The sequence below is a fragment of the Aythya fuligula genome, chromosome 14 (genome assembly GCF_009819795.1).
Source record: "Aythya fuligula isolate bAytFul2 chromosome 14, bAytFul2.pri, whole genome shotgun sequence".
Taxonomy (NCBI): Eukaryota; Metazoa; Chordata; class Aves; order Anseriformes; family Anatidae; genus Aythya; species Aythya fuligula.
Window position 1 is genome coordinate 15283790 of NC_045572.1, and position 27238 is coordinate 15311027.

Sequence of the window (27238 nt, forward strand, 5' to 3'; positions counted from 1 at the left end):
TAGATTTGTAGGCTTTAACCTGCTGTTAATTAGCTTTGTTTGCTGCTTAGGGTCTACATCTAGGCGTTGCTTGCTTTGTGGCTACGCTTCATGGCTTCAGCAGTTCCTGACCATACTCTCAGTCACTGTACAGACTGAATCTGTAAATTCAGATGAACTAACAAATCAAGAAACGAGAATTATTTAACTCAAAACAGCAATGAAAATGCATTTTATTTACTTCCATTTCATGATGTTAGCTATCACTTTTGGTGTGGGGGGTTTTAGAGGCATACGGAGCAGTTGAACGAGCTCCCGCTGGCTTTTAATTCTTTTGAAAAACCCCTTTTCTGTCCCAATTTAAAGCTAATTCTTCTGTGGAAGGTTGAAGGCAAATCTCTCATTGATGTCACTGGGAAGAAGATCTGTAATTGCTCCCTTAACGTACAGCTGCTCTTCCCGTCTCCCCCAGCCACCTCCAAACTAAAACAATGAACTACTCCAAACCACGCTGTGGGCTGCTACGCCTGATATCCCGCAGATGTCCTGTTCGTGGAACCTCTATTGGTATCAATGAGAGCTCAGTCCCCAGAATGACCGCAGAAAGCACAAGAATCTGGAAGTGTCCACAAACAATCTACAATGCAGATAGAAAAGTCTTGTTTTACATACGCTGGCAAAAACTAAACAGCTTTCTATCTAGCTCCTACTTGAAGAAGTTTGATATCACTGAAGCTACGAGACAAGCTAACCTCCAAAGCTTATGAAATTATATTAAAATTTATATTTTCTCTGAGGAAATACCCCGAAGTCCTATTATCTTCAGGTAAACAAGTCAGTATTCCGTCTTCAACTTGTGGAATATCCAGTGCTTGTAGGCATCAACTGTGACCACTGCCAGGCCTGCAAAACATCGATACAGAATACCAAACAGTGCTTTACCCGCTGCTCTGACCGCTCTGCGCGGCAGCCTTCCCCCTCCCAACACAGAGCCTCTGGCACCACAGAACCCAAGACATTTGCTTGTAACAGAGGAAGAGAGCTCTTGTTATGTCACCTGAACTTCATAACCGGGGTTTTTCTTCCCCGTCCCCATGTTCTGGACTGCTCGTGGTGTTTCCCTGCCTGTCCGGGAGGAAGGCTCGAGTCATCCTCCTGACTCGGAGCTGCAGCCAGCACCCGTCCCCGTCAGCGCTGCCACCCCGGCTGCCAAACGTTTTAGAGGTAACCCTGGACAGTTCCCAGGTAAAGGCCTCCTGCAGGGGTTTATGCTGGAGATGCCGCAGCTTTGCTGCCCTCGTACAGAGCCGCAGCCGTGAAGCAGCTGCTCTGGGCTTTGGTTTCCAAAAGTGGCGGCAGGCACAGGACGTGGCACAGCTCCCCGGGCACGGATAGTGCAGGGGATCGGTGCGGGTAGCCCGTGCATTTTGAGCTGTGTCCCTGGTGTGTCATACACCGCAAATTGGAAACTGCTAGAGCAACTGTTCTTTGTACGGTCTAAGGAAATCCGTTCAGACTTCCACGTGCCTTCCACACAGATTTGGAAGAGTGGGTTGTTAAATGATAAATTGCTTCAGAGCAGTCATGATCTTATGGGGAAGAGTTAAAAAAAGATGTGCTATGCTCAGCACGTTCATGCCAGAGCAGTTGATTATTTTCTCCTTCCATATGAAAATGTTTATGTGGGTTTTTAATACTTTGAATTTGCAAATAGCTCGCGAAGATAAATTTTACTTTTAGGTAGCATTGGCAGTCCCAGACAAAACTCGGTAATTACCTCAGCCTCTCACACAGCGCAGTGCGTGTTTCCCTCAGGAAACCTCTCTTTTTTTTTCTGGCTTGAGAGAATGTAAGATTGTTTTATGGGAACTCAGAAATGCAGCTGGATGTTACCACTAGATGTCAGCAGCAATAAAGCTGACTGACGTGCTGAAGATGATTGAGGCTGCTCATGCTCGTGAAATGTAGGTCACTGACCGAGCCATTGATTTATCTCGATCACTGAAATCGTTAACGTGTTAGCTTTGGGGATTCATCAATGAACAAACACTTGGGTTAAGACACTTGAGTTACTTGTCTTGGGGAATGTAAAGGCCGGCCAAATCACGTTTATCTTTGTTTTCTAGTTTACAAAATTTATTAGTCTGGTTTAACTGACTATACAAGCAGGGTGATTTCCATTACGCTCAGATAGCCACCTCTCTGCTGCCCGGGAGCAGAGGATGAGCACTTTCTGTAAGATTTGTTCTGTATCAAATTGAAATTATTGACCACCTGCCAGAGTTCAGCTGTGAATGTATTTTTGGGGGCGTGACCACAGCCAAACATCTCCCATGTCTGTGGCTGTGGTGCCAAAAGCGTGCTGGCAGCTCCAGGGGCCCCTTGCCAGAGGGATCCTGATGACTTGGCCTGAGTGGATGGGGGCAGGTGAGATTAATTAGCTGTGCAGCTGACCTAATTGCAGGCTTGGCCAGCTAGTTCAGGAGCATTTCTCTGGGTTGTGAAACGGGTGGCTGATAAAACCTGGTCTGACTCCAGACTGAACCCATTTCAAAGCCTTAATGCACCAGGACTTAACTTTAAAAGAAACAAGAAGGATGTTGCTCTCTGCTTTGTTTTACTCTCCAGGGGGAGTCTTCGTGTACACGCTGCTTCTAAGGCTCGCTGTATGTATGTCATGGTAATGAGTTTATTTCCCTATGGATTTTTTTCCTGTGTATTGAAATATGAATTTTCTTATAATACCAGACTTTCTGATGTGTGCTTCTTTTTAGGGAACCAAAAGATAAAATATCTGTGAGCTTTTTATCTTTGAATTTAAAATTCTTAAGCAAACCAGTAAAATGCATGGGGAGGTTTCAGCAGCTCAAGACACCCTGTGCAACGACAGCGTGTGTTCCACGGGGAATGACACCGGTCATTCCCCGGGTTTTTAGGGTTGTGATAGCTGTTGTCCCAGAAGCGTGTTTGTTTATGACCACGGCTTTCATGCAGGAAAGCCTGTTCTCTCCTTTGCTTCTCTTCCCTTTCCTCAGCTTAGTGTCCCGTTTCTGCTGCTGGCCCTGACTGCAGTCAGCAGGAAGCTGAAGCAGTCCGTACGTGCAGAGCCCCCGGCTGCAGTGCCTGCAGTGCCCAGCCCACAGCTCAGAATGCATCTGTGAATTTGGTACATGTGGCACTTGATTTTATAACCGATACCCTGAACTCCTGGGCCAGAATGGAAGATCTCACCCACTTGTAGCAGGCACCTTAATTAAAATAGTTAAGATGCCAGAAATTCCTGGATTTGCTGTAATGGTACGCAGCCACCCTTGGCCAGTAACCGTGTGCTGTTGGCCTGTAAATTCTCCCCGTACCCCACAGTAATCCCGGGTCGTGGTGCCCGAATTGTTGAACGCTGATTTAATGCTGCCCTCTAGAGGCCCGATTTTTAACGGAGAAACAAATGCGGTGCCACGAGGGGAAAACACTCCCCTCCTGCCCCCACCAGCAGTGCCCCTAATTGACAGCATACATAGGGATGGGCACGTCTTTTGTGTGGCTCTAAGGTTTGAATAGATCATTGTAGAACAGAAGCGCATACACAGAGACTTAAATATTTTTCCAAATCTTGTATTTCTTTCTTGGGAAATACCATCATATTCTTATGTCTTATTTTTTTTTAATCCAATTGTTGCCCAGATAATTAATTAAAGGTGTTATGCAAATAGAAGTAGGTTACCAGCCAAGTTTCCATCTTGAAATGTTAGAGTGGAAGCTCTGAGTTATTTTCCTTGCATACAACAGATTTGTTTTACAAAAATACTAATAACAATGAATGATAGAAATGTAAAACTGAAGTGTTCACGAACAACTTGGACAAATTATGGATCTGTCTGAACTCCGCTCAGTGAGTTTGGTTCTAATTCACCAGGGATGGGGTAGATTCGGTCCCACAGACCTCACTCAGTAGGTGGCCAAGGGTGGAACCAAACCTCTGTGCCGCCTGACCTCGTTTCAGGCCCCTAAGTTTTGCCTGATGTTGTTTAACCAGGAAGAAGTGACAGATGAAGCATTTTGATAGATTTCAAGAGGTCTGAGATACTTTAGCTTTGCGAGACAACCTATGTAGCATACACTGACCTGGGCAACCTTCCAGCACAACATTTATGTAAGAGCATTTCTTGGACTTGTTTGCAACAGTTTAAAATAAGTTTAAAAAACAGTTTAAAACAAGATCTAGCAAATAAGGGAGAAAAGGTGCCACTGCAGTCAAGTCTCGCTGTCAGTTACTGGGGTCGCCCTTGTTTTCGTGGTGTCCCTGGCACTGCGGTGAACCTGCCAGCAATGTGGCACGGTTTTTGCAGCTCTGTTCTGGGGCACCTACTGCACGCTGAAGCTAACCAGTGAGTACACGGCCTGGATCTGTAAACTTAACAATTCCTTTTGTTGTTTTCATGTTCCTAAGTGAACCACTGCAACTTTCCCATATGCTTTTGGCATTAGATAGATGGTGCAACAAAAGGCATGTCTGACTGTTGTGTAATCTGCAGCTAAAGTAAGTGCTGAAACCCTGACACTTCGAAATGAATGGGAGGAGGACTTAATAGACCAGAGGACGCTATACTACTGTAGGGAGCCGGGGGGGAAACCACAGCGAGGCTGGGAAACATGAATTTTCAATGCATAAGAAGTGGCATTATTGACAGCGGAGTGGAATAACAAATACATTAGCATTTGCGGTTTTCCTATGTCTTAGGACAACAATCAATCCCTGTTCGCTAAGTTCTGGTACAAGTTGCCTCATAGCTGCTCGGTTTCATGGAACAGTCAGCTAACTTGTGTGGCTGTGTGTGGATTCTTATATAATGTGGATAGGAATGGTGAGCGTTAAAGTGGAGATGTCCCGAGTACCTGAAGTACATTTCTGGGTAAATGACGCTAAGTGCACTTAGGTTTTTATATTGTTAAACACTGAATTGTACACTTAGCTTTAAGAGTGCATTTTACGTCACTTTCTGAAGTAGGTGCATATCAAATCTGCTTTTTGGCTATTGAATAGAAAAGTTAGGACCTCGCTGAATTACTCAATGAATTTCCAAACCAGGTGGAAGAGATAGTAAACGGCTATTAGCCAGAAGGAGGGTTGGAGTCCAGCTGCATTTACTGGGTAGGTTCGCAGATGGGATACCATTGTACAGACAATTCCATAGCATGGCAACTTCTTGCATTACTATTTGGAATTCTTTGTTTTTACTCAATGTGACGAATGGTCAGCACAAAATAGCAGTCAAAACTGAAAGTCATCAGCTGCAGTGCATTGAGTTACTTTGGGCACATAGGTCTTTTAAAGCTGGCAAGTACCCTGGCATTTAGGTGCAATTTCTGAAATACGTAATTTGAGAAACTTTAATTGCTGGTATTCAAAATCTAAACGAAAATCTGACTTATTTATATGCATCTTAGAAAAAATACATGTGGTATGTACTTTATCTGTCCTTATTTGTTTGGAATTATGCTGATAGGGCTTAATCCTCTACCGTGTTACGCAAATATCCCTTATTTATGCGAATGGGTGCATCACTTCAGTGAGGCTGTTCAGAAGAGTTAAGGCTATTTGCACGTGTGTGCCGTTAGGAAACCAAGAAAAGTTTTGTTGGAATGTATTTACATGGTATTTTATACAAAGCTGACTACATCTCTGTAAAATGTATCACCTTTAAAAGTGTAATTATAAAGATATATTAAGAATATAAAAAAAAGAATACTTAACATCTCTATTTGCAAAATTTTGCAATTTTTAATCATGTATGTGCCACGAAGTGTTCTATTTACTCACTTCTTTGGGGAACAACTGCTTTAAAAATGAAGGCATTAATAACAGTATTCCTTATCCATTGTTTTAACATGTTAAAATGGCATTAATTAGTACTGCATTGTGTATTTCTAGTCTAAAGCTGTAACGGACAGTACATTAGCTGGAGACCTCCAGAAACATTTTCTTGTGCTTTTTGTAATAAAAGCACAGACTAGATTTTCCAAGCCGGTCTCTCTGTACAGGTTACTTTGACAACTGTGTGAATATGTATAATGAACTCTGCATTTGTAACCAAGAATAAACCTTCAAAATTGTAAATGTTCAGGACGTTACTATAAATAGTTATGAAGTATCTTAACCAGACAAGAGTTCAAATAAAGATTAACGGCCATTAGTAACACTTCCTCTGCTGTCTTTTGTTACTTATAAACTGACGTATGCAACAACTGTTTTACTTCCTAAATTCAACCTAATTTTAAGCACACAGCCATTTGGTTCTGGATTCTCCATATTAACAAAAAACGTAAATTGCTTGTATGTTTCTCACATATACTTGCAACTAGAAATGTTTAGTGGCTACATTTAGCAAGTTGATCAAAATTTAAAATTTTCTGGAGTCCAGAAAATTTTAAAAAGCAGATGTCTTCAGTTTAAAACAAATGAATGCAAACAGAATCTGGCAGCAGAGATTTTAAGCTTATGAACGCAGTTTGGGACAAAACACCTGCAGGAGCAGAGGCCTGGACCCATCCCAGGACACCCCTTCTGGTTCTGTATCTTTGTATTTTTGAGAAATTCCAAACCACACTGAGCAGAGGACCATCGTTTTCCTGTTTAATCCTAACCCAGTGCCCACGCTAGGCTGGGCTCTTCCCCAGTCGGTCAGCACTGCTCATCTGTCACCGACCCAGCAGAGGAGCACAGCACGGCACGGGTTTGTTTTCACTTTCGCTTATAGTGTGCAGTTAATTCAGTCCTAACACCCACGCTACAGCCCCAAATTAGTTTGGAATGTGGAGAAACTTCCTTGCAGTGCGAGCCGCTCAAAGGCAAGGGTGCTGTGGCAGCTGTAAGGCGCCTGAAGGGCCCTCAGAAATATTTTATTGCCTGCGAGGTGCCTGGAAACTAAACGGGCTCGGGTGCTGTGCACTGGCACCAGCTTGCACTCTGGCCCCACGCGGGCTGACAGCAGCCTCGCAGGACCCTGGTGGAGGCAGCCTCTCCCCTGGCTGTGCTACGGGACCTCCTGCTTGAAGCCACCACGAGAAAGGAGCCCAGCCCAGCAAGTGGAAGAGTCCGAAGGCGCTGGTGAGTTACTTCCCTACCCTTTGTGAAAGCGGATAGCTAACGGCACGCTTGGGCTGGGGTTTGGGAGTGGGCGGGAGGCCAGGGGCTGTGCTCCCTCAGGGCAGGCTCGGTTACGGCTCCCACCAACCCCCCGTGCTCCGGTGAGGCGGGACGTGGCAAGGAGCTGCCAGATCCGCCAGGCACCCGAGCGCAGCGCTGCCGGCTCCGCAGCCCGCAGGGGGAGCGGCTGGGGCCGGGCTCCTCCTGGCTGGGGCCGCCCTGCGTGGGCAGCAGCAGCGGCACCGCCCCGGCAGCGAGGCAAAGAGAGGAGAGGAGGAGAGCGGCCTCGAGAAGGGAGAGCGGCCATGAGGCCGGCGCAACGCGACCGCCACAACACCCTGGCCCTGCGGCAGCAGCTGATCGGGTAAGTGCTGCGGGGAGCGGGCGCTGCTGCTCCCCTCCAGGGCCCCCTGCATGCTCCTGGGCTGCCTGACGTGGCTGCTTGGGGCTGCCAGGCCTGGGCCTGGGCCTGCTCTGCCCTGGTTGGGAGCAGGGCCCGCAGTGGCTGCCTCCTGCTGAGCGTGGCACCGGGCGCTCGTGGCACCGGGTGCTCCTTCCTGCACGTGGCTGCAGCCGGGCGAGTTGGGCTGAGCCCAAAGGCTCAGATACTCTGCCTGCTCGCTGGCCAGACAATTTGTGCTTCAGCAGTGCTTTAGGTTTAAGTTAGCAACACCGAGGGGGTAAAGGCAGTGCTGATAGCCTCCGAAACCTGGGTTTTGCTCGGGTTATTAGCCGTAATTACTGGTTTTCAAGGAAGAGAGGAGGTTATAAAACTAAAGCATAAAGTTCCCTTAAAACATGTCTGACACGGCATGTCTGGAACTGCTTATAAAGCACTTCTTGGCCGCTTGGCCGAGAACACTCCTGGCTCTAACCAAGGAAAGCGCCAGAGGCTCGGGGTGGTGCTGGAGCAGCGCCGTGCCCATTCCTGTGCCAAAGGGGCTCTGCAGGGCTGGGCACCTCGACCTAAAGCTCGTCAGGACTCTCAGACACCAAAAACCTGAGAGAATCAGCCTACATCTGCTCAACTTAATTCTAGTAAGTACAAGACTCATTTCCAGACTCCCAGTTACTTGCTTTGTTTCAGATGACTTTACATTCTTAGTTTTGTCAGAAGCTCCCAGCAATAGCAGCAGAACTATGTGGTTTTGACCACAGGAATTGCCCCTTGTGTATTCAGTAATCAAGGCAGCCTTAATCAGTAATGTTTTGTGACAGTAAGAGGCAGGCTGGAAGCGTAAATGCTGAATTTGTAATTGAATTGAGAACTGTGCCAGCTGCACCAACCTGAAGAACACCGTTTGTGTTTTTGTGGGCAATTTGCCCCATTACTGGGAACAAAGACCCAGCCTCTCCAAATGCCTCTTTAGCACATGTTGAACTGTCAGGGTAACTTCCAAACAAAAACCAACAAAAAGAACAACAACTTGTTCTATCAACCTGCTACCAGTTCATAGAGAAGGTAGAGGATTCCTGTAGGGACACTGAAGTATTTTCTTATTTTAGCATTGTCTTTTTTTTGTTTGATAACTTTTTTAAAAAAATATTTATCATCAAATTATTTCCCTTTTCTTTTTGTTTAAGCAATCTTCACTAAATGAAGCAGTTGCCATCATCCTTCAGTGCCAATTATATCCCTGTGACTCTATTTGGGTAGATGCATTTCAATTTTAATTGTCAAATGCGTATCTGTGAAACAAAACAAGCTCACTTAATCAGGCCCAGCCTTATAAAAAAAATAACATTGAATCACTCAAGAACCACCTGCACCATACAGTCTGGACAATCAGTACCTTTAGGGAGAACCAAGAACATAATAAAAATGGTAATAAGGTAAGACACAGACACCAAAGCTTCAAGAACAGGAAAGGCAGACGGTGTAGATGAGATGTAACGTCACAGGCAAGTCCTGTGTGCTGTGCTTGGGAATTCCTAGGGAAGGGGTTTGTGTTCTACAGTGTTTTTCCCCCTACAAGCCTGACAAAATTTGGCTACTGAGTCAGAGCACAAAAGCTGTTCTCTTCCTACCCCCAGCTTTGTTTTGGGGGCCAGCAGTAAGATGACAGCATCTGCTGCTGCACTGGGGAAACGTCTTTCTCTTGAGTAACTCAACTGAGAACATGACTGGCAGAATAAACTCTGACTTGGGGAATATCACTAATGCTTGCTTTGCTTTCTGATGCTCCACCACAGCTCTGCTTGCAAGCTGTTTTTTTCTCATGATCCAGTGAAGATTGTGAAGGCCAAAGGCCAGTACATGTATGACGAGAAGGGAAGACAATACCTTGACTGCATCAACAACGTTGCTCACGGTAAGTTCAAGTCCTGTTATTTGATACTATATTTTCCTAAGTAGAACAAGGAACAATCAGTGCTCTTTACCACTGTTCCCTTGTGTTAGGGTGAGATTTGTTCACATTTGAATCTGTGTGCATGAACATGATGCTTTCCAGACTTGCATCTGTTCTGTTTTCACAGAAAGGTATTATCTAAAGCGTACAGAGCTTTGTACCTGAAAATGCAAGTCAAGCATCTAACTGTAAAACTCTCAACTGATAGTTTGTTGTACCTGTAGAAGTTACTGAGGGGACGATCACAGGACCGCCGCTCAGCAAGGTGTATTATTTGCATTTTATGAAGCAGCTGTTTTTCTGACAGTATTTTAAATTGTTTTAAAACGGTCAGTGCTGCCAGTAATATCCTACTAGGGCCATAATATAATTCCTTGATGGTAAAGCTTATCTGCATATATGCAAACTACTAAGCTATTCAAATGTCTGTATTCAAAATATCAAATTGGACACTGTTCCATTATGTATTATTTTCAACTACTGACCATGAAATATAACAACAGGCAATTTAAAACTTTCAGAACCAAGAAAAAGTGTTTTTCATGAAGGATTTCAAGACATACCAATACTATCTTATGCTGACAATACCATTAATGTCCCACAGATTCAATATGAACATCAGTGACAATAGCTCTGCACTGTTATAGGACGTAAGCATGAAGTCAGTTATGTGCTTGTTAACGATCACTGTGCATAATGCAACAAACCCTAAACCCCCTCTCCCCTCTCTTGCAGTTGGCCACTGTCACCCTGATGTTGTAAAAGCAGCCCACGAGCAAAATCAAGTGCTAAATACAAATTCTCGTTATCTTCATGACAACTTGGTTGATTATGCGAAGAGGCTCTCAGACACACTACCTGAAAAGTTGTGCACCTTCTATTTCTTGAATTCTGGGTAAGTCAGCTACAGTAGACTTTACACCATTTTTACACCAGTTACACACACACAAGGGTAACACTTATCAAAAGCCAACTGCCTGATCTGGAGTGGATGACTATAATATATATGTATTTAAAAAGTGGCTTGGGTTTTTTTCTGTTCTGAAGAAACCAGTCACTTTTAGAACTTCTGTGCCTGTGAAGCTCACATTGACCAAGCCCTCCATCAGGTAACTGAACAAGTGCTTTATTTCAGAGGAGTTTTATTCTGTTTATAAGGCCTTGGACTACAAACAATTAATGTAAGGATTAACTGTAAGGTCTGACTTGTTTTCTGAACTTGGAATTTCTTCTATCATCAAAATTCAGTCTAATGATGCATATATTTTGGCTTGTGGGTGTTCTTGTATTCCCAAGCAACTTACAGTTTAGAATAAAATGAACTATTTCCCAAGTCATTTCTGTAATACTGCTTTTTAAGATGGATTTGACTCTGTTGAGCAGACCTACTGAGTGCAAAGCACTACAGCTTACTGCAGGTGTGTCAACACCTTGCATCTAATTCTGTGCATTCTCTGCAAGGGTGGTCAGAATTTTGAAACTCAGCTACCCACAACGAAATGTTTATCAAATTTTTCAATTGTAGATCTGAAGCTAACGATCTTGCTCTAAGGATGGCACGGCAGTATACAAAACATGAGGATGTTATAGTTTTAGACCAGTAAGTATGTTTTATTTGCTGTGGGGTACGAGGCACAGTTCTGTGCTGGGGTCAGAGCCTTACTGTTGCAGTAGAAAGGCTGCAGCTGGGAAGGTGGGAGAAGCAATTTTTCCCTGTTCAGTAGTTGTGCCACCACCTCTGAAGTAGAGTTCAGGTAGGGCTGCTCCAGCACAAGGCAGACATCGCCACACCAAAGCAAGGCCAGCAGTAGCCTGCCACAGGGTAGGGAAGCTATAGACTTAAACGTTTAGAAAAATTGGGTTTGTTCTGCCTTAAGAGGAAGCTAGCAGGAGATCTTACTGCGATCTAGAACTGCCTCCTGGGAAAGCACAAAAATGTGAAGCCAGGTCTGAAGCTGCCTGGTGACAGGAAGAGACATGGGCCATAAGCTGAATTCTGATGGGACACAGGAAAAAATTTTCCTAGCATGAGGGTGGTCAAATATTAGAACAGGATGGCTAGAGAGAGACTGAAATCTCCATCCTTAGAGGATAGTCAGAAGCAGGACAGACACCTGCAACTTTCTTAATACTGCTTGTGATTTACACTGCTGTGATTCTAGTCACTGGCCCTAGAAGACCACTGACCATACTGTACCCCTGCATCCCTTATGTTCAGATGCTTTTAAAAAAACTCCAGTTACCCATAAGCTGACTGCGAGAGATCTCAGAGCAGGTCTCAGCTAAATGACCGTATTTGCACTAGGTGACAGCCCATCTACTTTGCTTTAGCTGTCAGTAATGTTAATCTTAAAGAACTCTTGATACTGAGGAAATCACTGCTTAGTTCTCCTGATTATTTTTTAAGTGCTTACCATGGACACCTGACATCCCTGATTGACATAAGCCCATATAAATTCCGAAATCTAGAAGGACAAAAGGAATGGGTCCATGTGGTATGTACCTATAACTACTGACTACTTGTAAATTCAATCAAGTCTTATTTATGATATACTAAATATAGAATAATTTGATATATTAAATAGAGAATACATGGTTCCTTTGCTTAGGCTCCTGTTCCAGACACCTACAGAGGACTGTACAGAGAGGATCATGAAGATTCAGTAACAGCCTATGCTAATGAAGTGAAAACTATTATTGAGCAAGCACATAAGAAAGGCAGAAAGGTAAGCATGGCTTCCTTAACCCTTTGTCTTGCCTTGGAACTGAGCACAGGTGGTGGTCAGTGCCGTTCAACATTACTGAGCTAAGTGACATGGACTTATCAGAAAGAGAAATTATATAGTAATAACGCAGTGACCATCTAATAAGGCTAAGCTTTCTGTTAACTTGATTTCCACAACTTCCTGTCGTGTCCAAACATTACATGGTACCTGTGTTTCAGATCGCTGCATTTTTTGCTGAATCCCTGCCAAGCGTTGGTGGTCAAATCATTCCACCAGCAGGCTACTTTCAGAAGGTTGCAGAGTAAGTGGCTGTTCATTATCTTCACTTTTAAAGTTTAAAATGCTTCCTACATGAAGATGATAGAGAATTTATCTGCCTTCTGTAGTATGCAGCTTTACAAACATATCAAGGTGAACGTTTATGTTAAAATATAAGTTTTGTCTAGCACAGGACTCTTTGTAAGCACACGGTACAAACTTTAGGCCTGGCAAAGTTTGCAAAGCATTGCTCTCTGCATGTTCTAAAGCTGTAAATATTATGTTCAGTCTCCTCTTAGAGTACACTAAAAGCTGTTATGTTACAGGCATGTGCACAAGGCAGGCGGTGTATTTATTGCTGATGAAATTCAAGTCGGCTTTGGCAGGGTTGGAACGCACTTTTGGGCATTCCAGCTTCAGGGAGAAGATTTTATACCTGATATTGTCACCATGGGGAAACCCATAGGCAATGGGCACCCGCTTGCCTGCGTAGCAACAACAAAAGAAATTGCAGATACATTTGCAGCCACAGGAGTGGAGTATTTTAACACAGTAAGTAAAAAGTTGACCAAACTCTCCTTTTTAAGGTGAGCCTGAGTAGTAGAATGTGATATTAATGCAACATTATTTTCTTATCTTCATTACCTACACTATTACTGTTAATGTGAATGGCATCTTTCTAGTACATAACCTTTATTTTTTGGCTCTCTCAGCTATAAATATCAGTATGCTCATTCTGTCACTGAGGCTACACCTTCAGTGCCAAGGTTGCATCTTTCTTCCCTTTCACCTACCACGTGTGCCTTTCCTGAACTCAGTTTGGAGGAAACCCCGTTTCGTGTGCCATCGGATTAGCGGTTTTAGATGTGATAGAGAAGGAACACCTCCAGGCTCATGCCATGGAAGTAGGCAACTTCTTGATGAAGCTGTTCAAGGAGCTGAAAATCAAGCATCCCATTATTGGTGATGTCAGGTAACAATGCCTTATTTACAGCTTTGGCTGCTTTTTGTTGGATTGAATTGTTCATGATAAACCAAACTGACAGGGTTTTTAAGAGTCTCATTAAATCTTTGCTTTCAGCAGAAAATCAAAACCCTACTGTATATTAGATTAAACCACACTTGAGCTTGGCAACAGTCCAATATACCTGACCACTCTAGGCCAGTATTGCCTCATGGATTTCAATGAGGAAATAGCTCGCTCTCCTGTTTAAACTTTTAAGCGCACAAAGAAAAATTAGTGAATTGGGTAAGGAATATATTCATCATGTATCTGCTCAGAATGGTAGCACGTGGCGAGTCTGTACTGTACTACTACACTTCTGTAGAACAGCAACACCTTTTCTACACTAGCAAACAGCCAGCTGTAGTTTGCATGCTATTTAGGTTTGGTCTCACAAAAGCCTTTCTTGATCCTTGAGTTCACTTGCAGTTCCTTCTTATTACACAGATTGACCACTTCTGTTTCTTTCAAAGGGGTTCTGGCTTATTCATTGGAGTGGACTTAATTAAGGATCAAGCAGAAAGGACCCCAGCCACAGCAGAAGCAGAACATCTAATAACAAGGTACATGGGGCAATCATGTGGTTCCTCACTGTGCTAGGCAAGCACAACATTTAAAAGGAGCCTGGCACTCAGCAGTTGCTAAAGTATGGCCAACTAGAAGAAACTGACACCAGTCAGTGCAGAAAAGCATTGCCTGGGCAGCCAGCATATCAATGCTTTTGAGTGTTTCTGAACTGCATGCAAAGGTGAACATAAGTATTTGTTATTCCTCTTCCCAGGCTTAAGGAAGAATATATTCTACTGAGTACAGATGGGCCAGGAAGAAATGTACTTAAATTCAAGCCCCCGATGTGCTTCAACATGGAAGATGCAAAATTTGTTGTGGATACAATTGACAAACTACTAACAGGTACTACTGATCAGAAAATCACCTTATAGCGGTTGCTGTTTGACTGAGCAACTGAGCCTGCTTTCCTAAAGTCCTGAAACAGAGCCAAAGTGGTAGGCACTGAACACATAGGAAAGCAGTCACTGAAAGTTTAGCTTTCACTTCCAAGTTATTCCATTTTAAAGTTCCCCAAGAAAACTGTTTACTCCACAGATGCATATGCCACCTTTTAAAATAGTTTTGCTCTGGCACAGGTTAGTGTTTACTCATCTGAGCAAGGGGAACTGTCAGAGTTAAATCTCATTCTTGAAAGTCATATTGATGCATTTGACACACAGCTTGTTTGTTGTACAACTTGTGTGCATTCACTGTCTAACTTAGACAGAAACTTGTCTCAGCCATGAGTTTAAGTTCTTGCTTTTTGTCCCTCTAGATATGGAAGAGGGACAGCTGAACCAGGACAAAACATCCACTTGCTCTACCTAAGCAGGTATTTATTTATATTCACTCCTTACAGTACTATTTAAAAGCTAAGGTTAGCTTCACAGGCACTGCCACTGGCAATAGAGCAGGACTAAGTTTCCTCAGACATGCTTTTACTTGAGGTTAGTTTACAGATATCGTTGGCAGCCTAGAAGCATGGACTAGGCTGGGATATATCTGGCATTCGTAGCTACCTTCTATTAGTCTGACACCTCTGGAAAACAGTGTGTTCACTCGTCTTCAAACTAGGTCCAACACCTCTCAAATTCCTACCCTAAGCACAGCTCCTACACAGCTGCTCAGTGCATTTTGCCTCCAGGCAGAAGCTGGTGCAGCTTCATACAGTGCTCAGTTACAGTCAGATGGATAACCACCTCTCAGCAAGCCTTCCATAGCTGCCCTTAAGAACATGTGCTGCAGCACTGTATGCTCTACATGCCACCATTGGGGAACCTCCACTGAAGCCAACAGTTTTAAAAGCAGTACTTTTACAGCTATAGCTCCCATTTCACTTAACATTTTATTTTGAAGTAGTGCCTTGGGTTTTCTTGAACATTTCTCTTTTAACTACACAATCATTTCAAGTTTGTGGCTGATCCATCAGAATTAAGCATCAGTTTTACCCCCCTACCCAGAGGGTTGTGGGCATCAATAAGACACAACCCTGTTCAGCTTTTCAAATGTTGCAGTCCTGGTATCTGTTGTGGCCCCCCTATAGCTTGCTTACAGAGAACACCCAGCTGCTACTCACTTTGTCACACCCTCATGAGCAGTGAGCACTTAGTTAACACCTTGGTAACACCACTTTTGGTACACCTGGCACTTCCTTAGCCTACTCCAACCAGAAGACAACAACACGTGTTTTTAACCAAGTACCCAATGAAGCTTTAGGTACCTGGGTATGAATGTAATCAGTGTGATGAGTGCTGCTCTCAAGCACCATACCAGAGTCACCCTGCTGTGGCCCTACATGCTAAGAAAAGGATGCAGTTCAGTGCAACAGCACAGCAGGCACAAGAAAAATGTGTTAGTATTTTATTCAGCAAATTAATGGAAAGACATACAGCTGTTAGTACTATGTATTCTTGAGAACAGAAAGATTACTCACAGTACCAGTTAAACTTAGAAGCCTAGCAACTTAGCGTGCTTGTCCACAATCTAAACTAAGCAAGAAAAGTTTTTCTACAAGAAACCAAGAACAGAAAAAGCCTCTTACTAAGTACCAGTATTACACTTACATACAATGTAAGTGAAAATGAGGCAATTAAATAATTTCTTTTAGTGATGCTTTTACAATGAAACATTTTTCCCCCCAACAGGTTTCGAACATTGTTCAAGATCTACTACTAAGAAGTATTATTCTACCATGAAAATGCATGTTTAATCTTCATCCTAGCATGTCTTAAACCAGATAAGTTAATCTTTATTTTTTCCAGTTACCTTGTTATTAAGTAAAAGCTTTAGGAGAAATAAATTTTAAGAGCTTGTTTCAACTGTGGCAGATGTGTGGAATCAGCTCTTATTTAACAAAGTATCTAAAACCTCATATAAAGGAATATATTCCTAGTAGCTACTATAAACTATGTTTTCAAAACCAAAACTCAGACTCTTTTAGGTTTATGCCTGCTTAAAAACTAAGATGAGCCCATTAGTTCTTATCTACAGCTACCTATAGAAACACCATTCTAGCTGCCTTTGCCAGGCACCTCTGACCAGTTTCAGCAGGCAGTTCCATGCTAATGAGGTCAGTCCTCCTAGTACATATTCAACAAGAGGTCTCAATGAGCAATTAAGCCAAGAATTTCAGCCCCAAACCCTTAACACCAAATGCATGATGAACAGACAGCTGAGGGTCACAGCTCCCAGAGCTGTTCTCAGGAAATACTTTTGTCCTCAACTATCTGAGTAGGATTAGTAAATCAGAATTGTTACAGCCATAAGAAACTGCCTTGCTTACAAGTCCCCGCTTTCACCAGGCAGTTAGCTATTCTTTGCATCACAAACTTTCCATGCAAAGAAGGGAAATCCAGCTCCTCATTTAAGTGCTAGAATCCCCAGTTTGTGCTTAAGGCCACATCACCTGGAAAGAAAGCATTACTTGAGGACCTACTTCCAAACAGCACCAATTTAACAGCCAGCTGACTAGCTACTGCTAACACATCAGCCAGAAGTACTGCAGCAGTGAGTCCTGGCACAACACTATGCAAATCCCCCTCTAGAGGGCAAACCATCTGCTAGGAAAAAATCCTGCTAACCTTTCAAAAGAAAACAAGTGATGGAACAGAGTACACCACTTCCTTTTTCAATCTTCAAGATTAATACTTCTGAATACTGGACTCATTTGTTTCAGTTGTCTGTAGTTCTATATTTTTGAGTTGGGCATTGTTACTCCAACAGCATAGCTATCATGCCCACTATATGATTTAAAATCTGCTTCAGTTCTCTTTATATTCAAGATTTCTCCTTAGCCCTGGTCAAAAGTCTTAGACTTCAGTTTGTTTCCAGAAACAACCAGCAGGGAGCAGCATATTATAGTCCCTGCAGGAATAGCTGCTTGCCTTATGAAAAAGTTTGTTTTTCTCTTTTCTTAGTTACTTGATTTGGTTCCATTTCTGGTTTGTGGAAATCATACTTTTAAAGCTGATAATTTTTATTGTAATATCAAACCAGTTACTGCAACAAAGATTAGAAGTTTACTTTGCACAGCAGCACTTACAATTTGGATTATTTTTAAATTTAAAATTGTGACTCCTCTGCAACAAGGCAGTAAATCAGTTATTACATAGTAGTGGTAAACTACTCAAAAAAAAGGAAAGCATCTCTCTAATTGGTCACTTATGTCTAGAAACAGGGCTGCATCACTAGCAGCAGCTTGGTTGTTTTTCCTCCCACAGCACAGCTTCAGTAGAAGTTCTTTAGTGTTTTTGGGGGGTACACAGTAAGACTGTGAAACTCAGACTCTGCATTGATAACTTAATATCCATCTAGCCTGTCTTCCAAGACAGGTGTAGGTATTAGTGAGAACTTGTAGGGATCTCTCAGATTCAGAACACTGAAACGTGAAGGAAGTGCAGCTAGCTTCTTGCATAGCTCTTGTGCCTCCTCCTGCAAAGCTGCCTGGACTGCCAAGCCCTACCTGAAACCTATGCCTCTGGCTCCTCCCACAGAGCCTTACAACGCCAGCATTACTACAGTTATGCTGAGCCTCTGCTTGCCTAGAACATGAGCCAACAGCACAGCCTTCCCCAGCAGCTGGGGAATTCCACCCAAGTTCTCTTCCATAACCTCCAGGCAGAAGTGACTGCAGTGTAGCTGCCACTTAACTGCAAGCAAACAACTACCTACCAATACAGCCCTCTAGTTCTGAGATTAAAAGCATTAAGCCCAGCTCTCCATCTACCAAGGTACTGCCATGAGCTAAGTTCTGGGAACAGCACACCTCCATTTTACTAATACATAAGCTGAAGAATGGCACAAGACACTAGATTACGCCTTTTTTATTTCAAAAGCTAGGATAGCTTCAATATCCATGTCATGGTGAATCAGAACACATGTAAAATACCTTACAATACATTAGATTCCAAAAAGGTACCAAAAAGTACAGTAAAATTAACACTTCCGTTACAGGAAATGTATGACACAAAAACAATACAAAATAAAAAGGTGGAAAGTGACACTGGTTCCCTAAGATGCATCTCTTTCTGTACAACTGGAGTAATGCAGAGTCCATAGTTAACTCCAAGAGGCAGTCCCTAGATGCAGAGCTGCAGCTTTAAGCAGACCCTCAAAATCAGTTTCAGTTTAACCTATTAATAAAATCATTAATTAATATCTTCAGCAAAGCTGAAATTTACACACCACACTGTCTAGACAACTAGTTATCTGTAAGTATTAAACATGTAAAACATTTCCAGGGAGCTCTTCCAAGTAAGATGCACATTTAACAGGCCATAGAAATTTATTGTAAAGTTAAATTTGGTACAGAACTGAAATCTCCATCTACAGCATTGTATACAAAACCTATGCAGTCATTTTCCAAAAGAGACCATGCCACTGCATACCTGAATAAGTTTGATCAATATGGCTTGTAGTTATTCTGATGGCCACCACGCCTTGGTGTCTTCCCATAATTTGCACTGCCTTGACCTATGAACAAGACAACAAATGCATTAAACTGCTAATTAGTTACGCTTGCTTATACCCAATACAGTTCTCTTTACTTACTGTAATCATAGCCTGGTCCATATCCATAATACCCATATCCTGAATAATCATAGCCTCCATAGCCACCATAACCTTGCTGATAGCCGTATCCTTGATTCCCATAACCCTGGTTCCAGTAATTGCCATAACCTTGATTCCAATTTTGACTTTGAGCTATAGAAGGGAAAACCATCCACAAAATCCCATTTTAGTACACACAACTTATTTTGAATGTGTCCATACTAAAGTAGTGCGTGTAGTACTTACCACCGCCTCTTCCACCTCTGCCTCTTCCTCCATAGCTACCTCTTCCTCCACCACTACTGAACTGTTGCTGCTGGTATACTTCTTTTGGCTGTGCTACCTTTATCTCGCACTGAAAATGAAGAACAAGGAGGAGTTTGTAGGTTGTCTTAGAGCAGCACTGCCCAAACCTAGCCACCTAGGGAAGCCAGCCATTATCCCAGAGGCTAAGGAGATGTATGCGCTGTGCTCCCTGTCCTATGACCAAGACAACTGCATATCCAGGAGCATCTGATTTATCGCACCGCCTGGGCAAAGGTAAGCCACTATCAGCAATTCAAAGCAGCCCAACGCTTTCGGTGCACTTCATGCCGCCCATTCCCCGCAGAAGAGGTGGGGAGGTCACCTGAGCACAACCACTACTGCTCTGCAGCAGCCACAAGGCTGCCCTGCATCCTGCAGGCCCTCTCAGGCTAAGGTGCTCTACTGGCCTGCTTCACCCAAGCTGCACTGACTGAGGAGCTACCAAGAAGGCTGAGAAATAAGCCAGAGAGTTCTCCTGGCAGCCTTCATACACCCTACAGACAGGGTGTGCGTTGGGCTGTAAGGTACACTTAACTCTTTAAATAACCTATCAAGTTATAAGATTAGGTAAAAATAACCAGTATTGCCATGTCCAAGACTGGTTCCCCAGCTCAAGCTGTCAGCCAGCTTCTACTTCCTGAATCTGCACATGGTGACACATGAAGGCTACTGCTCCTGGGAAAGGAACTGTTCCCTGCAATGGTACCTGAGCACACCCAGCTTGGAGTTCTTCACATGGGATCTTGCTTTAAGGTAACGTGCTGTTTTTATTGTTACTATGACAAAACAAGCCATAGTTGCAGGATACACAAATATGGCTTCTCTGCTCCTTGCACACATGACCCTTCCCCTCTCCTGAGGAGCTTTATTGCTTACTACAGTGTCCAGCAAACAATGAACAGGTATGTGCTGATCAAAAAGTTTACCCTGTACTGTGTCCAGTCTTAAACTAAGAGCAACCCAAGTCACTGCATGAAGCAGTGTAAGAGTTCCAGCAAGGCAGGCTTCAAAGTTACTATACGGTTGGCACTGGACACAGCGAAGAGGGATGCCTGCCAGCCAGCAAACATTCTTTGCCTCCAGTCCTTTTCACTGGCTTCACACCTGAAGCTGCAGTAGCTCCTGGCACAGATGAGCACTGTCAGCTGCTCGGAGCATCTCACACCACTGTTAGAGCAGGCCAGGTTTGAGGGTCAGCATTCATCTGCTCTCTGGTTCCTGCAGCAGTTCCAGTAAGCCCTGAATTTACGCAGTTACTCTACACAGAAAGAAGAGTATTGGTCTGCTCAAATGGCTTGTATCACCATGCTGATATATAAACAAGCCAGTTTTTCCTGTGTGTTTGAGTAACACAATTAGATCCTTTACCTATAAAAGCCCCTAGAACAGAGCAAGCATTAAAGCCACAAATACTGGCAAAGAACCTTGGTAGGCTCTATGACTAGATGTATGGCAAAAAGGATTTATGGTAAATTGCAAGCTGGACTTTTTGTACTTTGGGTACTCTGAAATCAGAAATCCATGATATCCTTTTCAGAGTAAGGATGTAGTGGTATTATGCTTAATAACTTGGTCAAAAGTTTACAAATCCAAAAAGTTTTTACCTTGCTTCCACTGACGTTATGGAATTTCTTCTCCAAAACCTTCTTCACTGGATCTTCTTCCTTGAAAGTGATGAACACAAACCCCCTCCTTTTGTTGGTCTTTGGATCCATTGGAAGTTCAATTGCTTCAATCTGGAGACATGAAATACTGCTGTTAGACTTGCAGTTTAACAGAACAGTTGAGTACATTGCATTGGGGACAATAAGACTGAAAGTAAGTTTCCCATCTATTCATATTGTGCAACAAAGTTGCACAAATCTTCCTCTAGGAAGATTAGCTTGCAAACCAGAGGCTTTGACTTTACAAATCTTAAAAAGCACTTTTAAGATAAATATTATGGTTTGTTACAGGTAAGCTTTCTAATTAGCCAAGTAAGCAATTACTGCAGCATGTGCCTGCCTTGCTTTCAAGACGGGTAACCTCTGGATCAATTGTAAAAGCCTTGATACTTCTAAAATCAAGTATTTTGCAACTTGCAGATGATTAGTCAACCAAACAGCAACCCTAGACTATGTTGTGTGCAGGTGTTTAGTAAGATAATGCTACACACCTCTCCAAACTCTCCGAAGTATTCCCTGATTTTCTCTTCTGTGGCTTCGGGGTTAAGTCCCCCAACAAAGATTTTCTTCACTGGATCCTTTTTCATTGCCATGGCCTTCTTGGGGTCAATTAGTCGTCCATCTAGCCTGTGTTCTTTCTGTTCCAGAACCTGAAATGTAGTTTGATAAGATTAACTCAAGCTGAAAAGTTTACCTTTAAGTTAAGAATCTGAAGAAAAATGAAACTTAAATTCACCTTTTCAACACTGCCAGGTTCTTTGAAGAGAATAAATCCAAAGCCTCTGGATCTTCCTGTGTTGGGGTCCATCTTTATCGTGCAGTCGGTTACCTCACCAAACTTGGTGAAGTAATCTTTCAAGTCTTTTTTGCTTGTATCCCAACTGAGGCCGCCAACAAACATCTTCCTGAAATTTCAAAGAGAAGAGCTATTTAGTCTCAGGAAGTACAACAGAAAAGCACATGCAGCAAGATGCTTAGACTGGTGCACAACTCAGCAGCATTGTCAGAAACAGGGCCAAATGTTTAACCTTAAACATTTCTGCATCTTGTCAAAACCTGACTAATACTACAGGAATGCACAACATGTTTTTTTTTTCCCTCCTCTTTGAGGGAATTACACAGTGCACACCTAAAGTTTATGCAATGCCATAAGAAACAGTAAAGGTGGCCTAATGTATTCCTTACCAGTGGCTTACATTCATCCAACATGATTCTGCTATTTGCAACAAAGCAGTATTGATTACCAATTACTGCCAGTTCAGGTTTTGGAAAGAACCTGGGGTCATTTCTAGTGCTTTGAAAGCACTCAGGCTAGGAAAGGGCATCAAAAGCAAAATATTTAAGAGCTCTTACGATTTGGACAAATGGCTATAGAAATGTTAGTCCTAAGAACAACCTCCAGAATTTAACCAGACAACTACAACCCCTAAGAACAGTCTCCTACAACAGACAGGACTTTGGACCTGCCTCAACAAGCATGCTGTGCACTTCTTCCTGTTTAGCTACCTCACCAGCACACCACTCAACCAGCCTTCCCTTTCCTGAGAGGCCACGATACAGCACTTCTCTACCCACTTGCCCACAGAGAACAGCTCCAAAGTATCACAAAGAACTAGAAACTAGTGAAGTCCAATGCAGAACTGAGGCTAACAAGCAAAACTAAGATCTGTCAATAAGGTACTTATCAAATGCCTCACTTCCAATGAAAACATTAATAACGTGACTGTATTTTCTATTTTCAGAGTTTCCAAGGTAACAAACTAAGCTTTTGAAAGCATTTGAGCCTTTTTACCTAACTATAGACTAAGGCTGTTTAAGTTGTCATTGTTTTGTTTAGAGGCAAGCTACACCTGGCACTAGAAGCCAGCAGCACTTTACAAACTGAACTAGGGCTACACAGAATTGGCTTTTGGTGTTAAAGTGTAGCCACGACTTGTTAAAGCCAGCATCCGTTGATGCTCAAAAGGCAACATAATTAAAAAACCTTTAATTGCTCTGTTTTCTAGATTCTTCGCCTTGAACTGGATGGAGCCATATCCTTTGTAGGCTCAGTCATTTTTCAGATCAAGCCCTGCTCTCTCAAGTGCAGAGTGGTACGTAAGGCCCAAGCAAACTGCATGCTTCTCACAGCCATTACAAAAACAGGCCCTAAGGAGTGAGCCCTACAAATTCCACTAAGCCTTTCACTAACAGGTAAAAGTTAACCTGATGGCTTCATTCACATCAGAATAGCTGACCATGCAGGACTGCTGTAATCTGCAGACTTTCTGTAGCAAACCCTGGCATCATTAAGCACACAGAATGGATCCAGAGAAATTCAAAGTTTGGGAGGACAACAGCAGTTTGTCTGCAGGCAGCTTTAGCTGCTTTATGCCCACCAGACAGGGCTATGTAGACATGCAGACATTGCCACGTGCTAAACTCATCTTTTACCACAGCAGCAGATAGCGCACTTTGTGATTTACAATCCTTTGTTTTTTTTCAAGTTATCATGATCAACACCCACATGCATAGAAATACCACTGTGTAGAGCCTTTGAAATTAAGACCAATTTCCTAGTATTTAGTTTCCCTTTCAGAGGCCACACAGACCAGAAAATTGCACTCTTAAGGTATAGTTATTTTCTTCCTCCTCCTCACCATATCAACACAGATAATTCAAAGCACGGTTCAGCTGTTAACAGAAGGGTTAGTGTCAGTGTCCTGAACTCTGCCTTGGACTTGTCTGCAGGTTTACATTTTCATAGTTCAATCCCTGAAAATAACTGCTTTTTTAGAGGTTTTAGTTCAGGTGGATTTGGGATTGAAGACTTGTTACCTCCTCTGCAACAAAGGAGGAGACGAGACACTAACACCCACCATGAGGGCAGAATACTGAAGATAATATAAAGAACACAGACACTGTAAGTGTGGTTCTCAATCCTTCAACAGTGAAGAAGGCACATCCAGCCCTAGGTAATGGGAAACTTGTAAAACTCTTCCTCCTTCCCTTAGAGCCTAAATCCATTCTCCTATGGTGGCTCCAGCTCGCTGTTAGCCTCAGCCTCAGGGAGCTGACCCTCTGATCAGGCCCAGTGACAACAAAGGGAGTTCCAATGAAACACACGGGCAGAGAGGATCACAAAGACCCTCTTTAGAAACGGGCTGCAGTTCTCAAGTCAGTGTGGATATTCATAAAAATAAGAAGCTGACGAACTACGACAGTAAGTAAATTAATCTTACAGCTAAAAGCCAACAAAGCCACCGAGACTCCTCCACAAATCGCTCCTGAGCGATGAGCAGTTTTCTGACAATGCTGCCAAGTAGTACACCAAAACCGCTCTTTCTTTCCCAAACGCATCGCACATCACTTTGGTCACGCTGTTTTTCCCCTTACTCCCTCCAAAAATACTTAGGACTACCACGGCTCCCTTCCAAGCGCGGATTATTATTTTTGGAGGCGTTACACAAAGCGTGCTCGTGTTTACACCAACGGCGGGGCTCACCCGTGCAGCCCCCGCCAAGTTGCGAGCAGCCCACCCCCTCCACCAAAACCCAACTCCCCCCATCCTCTCCTTCCCTTGAAAAGGCACCGAGGAGGAGAAACAAACGCGGGCCGGGAGGCGAGCCCGGCTCCATCCCCTTCCATTTTACAGCGGGAGCAGGCGAGCAGCGCGCTCCCCGCCCCTCCCCCAGCCACCACATGGCGCCAACAAAAGGCAGCTCCAGAACAAAGGAAGCGCTGCTGCGAGTGCCGCTGCTGCTGCTAGCGCTGCGAGCCCTGCTGGGGCTGCTGCAGGGCCGCGGCTCGCACCGGGGCCTCCCCTCCCACCCCCCCCCTCACCCAACCCCGGCCGGGCACCGCCGAGCCCCGCAGCGGGCCCGGCTCCCTCCCCCCCTCCCATGGCCCTGCCGGTGCCTCCTCCTTACCCCGCGTCCTCCTCGTTCTTGCTGGCGTTGATCTGGTCGCCTTCGGCCCCGTTCTGGCTGGCGGCCGCCCCCGCCGTCCCCGCCGCCGCCGCTCCGGCTGCCGCCGCCGTTGTGGTCGCCGCCGCTGCCGTCGCTGCCGCCGTCGCCGAGCCCGCTGCTGCTGCCGCTGCCCCCGCTGCTGCCGCCGGGGCCCCGCCGGTGTCGGGCTGCTGCTGCTGCTGCTCCCCCCCGGCGCTCTCGGCCGCTTCGTGCCCGTTCTGGGTGGCGCCGGCGGCGGCCGCCAACTGCTGCTCCGCTTCGGACATGCTGCCCCGGCCGCTGAGGCGAGAGGCGCCTGCAAGACACGGGCGGAGCGGGCGGGCGGTCAGCGGGCGGCTCCCCCCGGCCTCCCCCACCCCCCCTCTTTCCCCCTCCTTCCTCCCCCTCCTCCTCCTCCTCCTCCTCCCCCCCCCCGCCGGGCCGGGCCGGTCTGATCCGGTCCTCGCCCCTCCCCCCCCCCCGCCCACCCCACAGGCCCCGTACTCACTTTAAAACCCCGCTCGCGATAAAATCCGGGCCGTGCCGGAATCGGATTAAAATCGCCCCCTTGTGCCCGCCGAGAGCCGCCCGCTGCGCTCCGCCGTCCCCTCCCCGCGGCGCCGCCGCTGCTCCGCGCCGCCTCCTTCCCCCCGCGACACGTCCCCGCCGGCCCGCAGCCCCAACGCGTGGCCGCCTTTATAGCACCGGAGCCCCGGGCACATCGCAACAAAGCGCCTCGCCGTTGGCTTCCGCCGCCCGTCACTCAAGGCCGGATGCGGGTTCTGATTGGTTCAACGGCGCGGGGCGGGAGCGGAGGGAAGCGGTTGGCGAATGGCCGCCCGCGGCACTGGGCTGAGGGGGGAAGGCGCGCGAGGGGCCTCGCGCCTCAGCTCCCCCCTGAGGGGGCCGTGAGGGGACCGTGAGGCGGCCGCCGCCTCCCCGCCTGCCTCAGGGCTCGCCGCGGGGTTTTGGCCCCCGGCCAGTTCCGCTGCCGCCCGCCGGGCTCTGGGCTGTGCCCTGGCACAAGCGGAGCTCTCCGCTCTCGGCCCGGGCCTCGGCGTTTTGGCCCGGTTGGAGCCGGGTGAGGGGGGCAGCGCCCCGTGCGGGGGCCTGGGGGCTCCCGTCAGAGAGGGGCAGAGCGCGGGGCTGGGACAGCCGGGCACAGCCGCGCCTTTACAAAGGAGAAATCGGGCCCTGTGCTGGAGGGCTGGGAGTAGCGATTATTTCCTAACTCTTTGTAGTAATGGATGCGGGTGCCGTGAGGGTGCTCTGCCCGCAGGTATCTCCCCTGGCCCTACTTGCTGCCGCTGTTACAGGGCAGGAAAAATGCACGGAGCCAACTGAACACAGCAAGGCGGTTTTTTTGTGAGGCAGCCTAGTCTAGGATCTAGGCTGGCCTTCAGCAAGCTGCTTTTAGAGCATCTTTTATCCTCTACAAGAGTTGTTTTCTCAAGTTGCAATTCGGTAAAGTTAGAATAGGCTATGCTAGGTGTGATTTTATAGGCTTTGTCGCTGTACAAACAGCAGATCACTAAAGATGAGCACAAAATAAAATCAACATAGTATGTTTAGATTAAGGGCTCCATCCACTTTTTTAAAGTTAAAAACAGCCCGCTGCCTTGGGCTATGAGCCAGACCTCTTAAGGGAAAGGAGAGGGGAAAAAAAAAAAAAAACAGGAAATCATACTTAGTGTTATAATATCTTATTATCATATGAGAAATAGCCCTGTGCTACAGCCAAGAATTTGAAGCCACTCTTCTGTTACGGTGCTGTGGCTTGCCACAAGAGCCATTTTAACCGGTCCAAGCTGCTTTGGATTCCCATGCACACGCACAGCAAGACTGCATCATATTTGTTACTGGAATTGCAGGGTTTTTTACATATAATTTCTAGAGTGTAAGTTGTTGGACATAGTGGCTATTTGCTTTTGTAAATCCTTTTTTCCTCAAATGTTTACTGCCCACAAATCAAAAAATATTAAAGCGGTCTAAAAACGTGATCAACGTGAGTAATTTCAAGAATGCAAGAGCACAGTGTAATAGACTGATGTGTGATTTTGTCAGCCAGGTGCTCTATTCCTGAAGGACATTAATTTGTAAATATTCTGCTACACCTTCAGACCAAGCTATAATAGCTCAGAATTTTATCTTTAGAGATGTTTATCTTAACCTAGTGTGTTGACAGAGTAGAGTAGGCTACGGACGAGCACCACAACTAGCTGTTAAGGCTAAAGTTTGTGAATGCATGTCATATGAGGTCAGGTCCACTTACAACAGTATGAA

At 44.9% G+C, this 27238-nt stretch overlaps 2 protein-coding genes across 6 annotated transcripts; one reads left to right on the top strand and one right to left on the bottom strand.

Moving 5' to 3' along the window:
• Positions 1-195: 195 nt before the first annotated feature.
• HNRNPAB (heterogeneous nuclear ribonucleoprotein A/B) lies at positions 196-25547 on the bottom strand. Of its 4 annotated transcripts, none has more exons than XM_032197211.1 (9): positions 25464-25547; positions 24938-25271; positions 21766-21934; positions 21521-21679; positions 20970-21101; positions 19306-19414; positions 19060-19212; positions 18897-18981; positions 196-882 (listed from the first exon to the last, which is right to left on the bottom strand). In XM_032197211.1, the coding sequence occupies exons 2-8, from the start codon at positions 25240-25242 to the stop codon at positions 18911-18913; spliced, it is 1098 nt and encodes a 365-aa protein (XP_032053102.1). In that variant the 5' UTR covers positions 25243-25271; positions 25464-25547; the 3' UTR covers positions 196-882; positions 18897-18910. The 4 variants fall into 4 exon arrangements, with proteins under 4 accessions (XP_032053102.1, XP_032053104.1, XP_032053101.1 ...); XM_032197213.1 differs by lacking the exon at positions 196-882 and adding an exon at positions 18317-18641; XM_032197210.1 differs by lacking the exon at positions 196-882 and having other exon boundaries at positions 18317-18981.
• PHYKPL (5-phosphohydroxy-L-lysine phospho-lyase) lies at positions 7392-16333 on the top strand. Of its 2 annotated transcripts, none has more exons than XM_032197208.1 (13): positions 7392-7487; positions 9317-9435; positions 10210-10369; positions 11000-11074; positions 11882-11969; positions 12084-12200; positions 12419-12501; positions 12785-13010; positions 13277-13431; positions 13935-14024; positions 14243-14373; positions 14786-14842; positions 16155-16333. In XM_032197208.1, exons 1-12 carry the CDS (start codon positions 7429-7431, stop codon positions 14836-14838), a joined length of 1356 nt encoding a protein of 451 aa, XP_032053099.1. In that variant the 5' UTR covers positions 7392-7428; the 3' UTR covers positions 14839-14842; positions 16155-16333. The 2 variants fall into 2 exon arrangements, with proteins under 2 accessions (XP_032053099.1, XP_032053100.1); XM_032197209.1 differs by having other exon boundaries at positions 7459-7487; positions 9352-9435.
• Positions 25548-27238: the final 1691 nt, after the last annotated feature.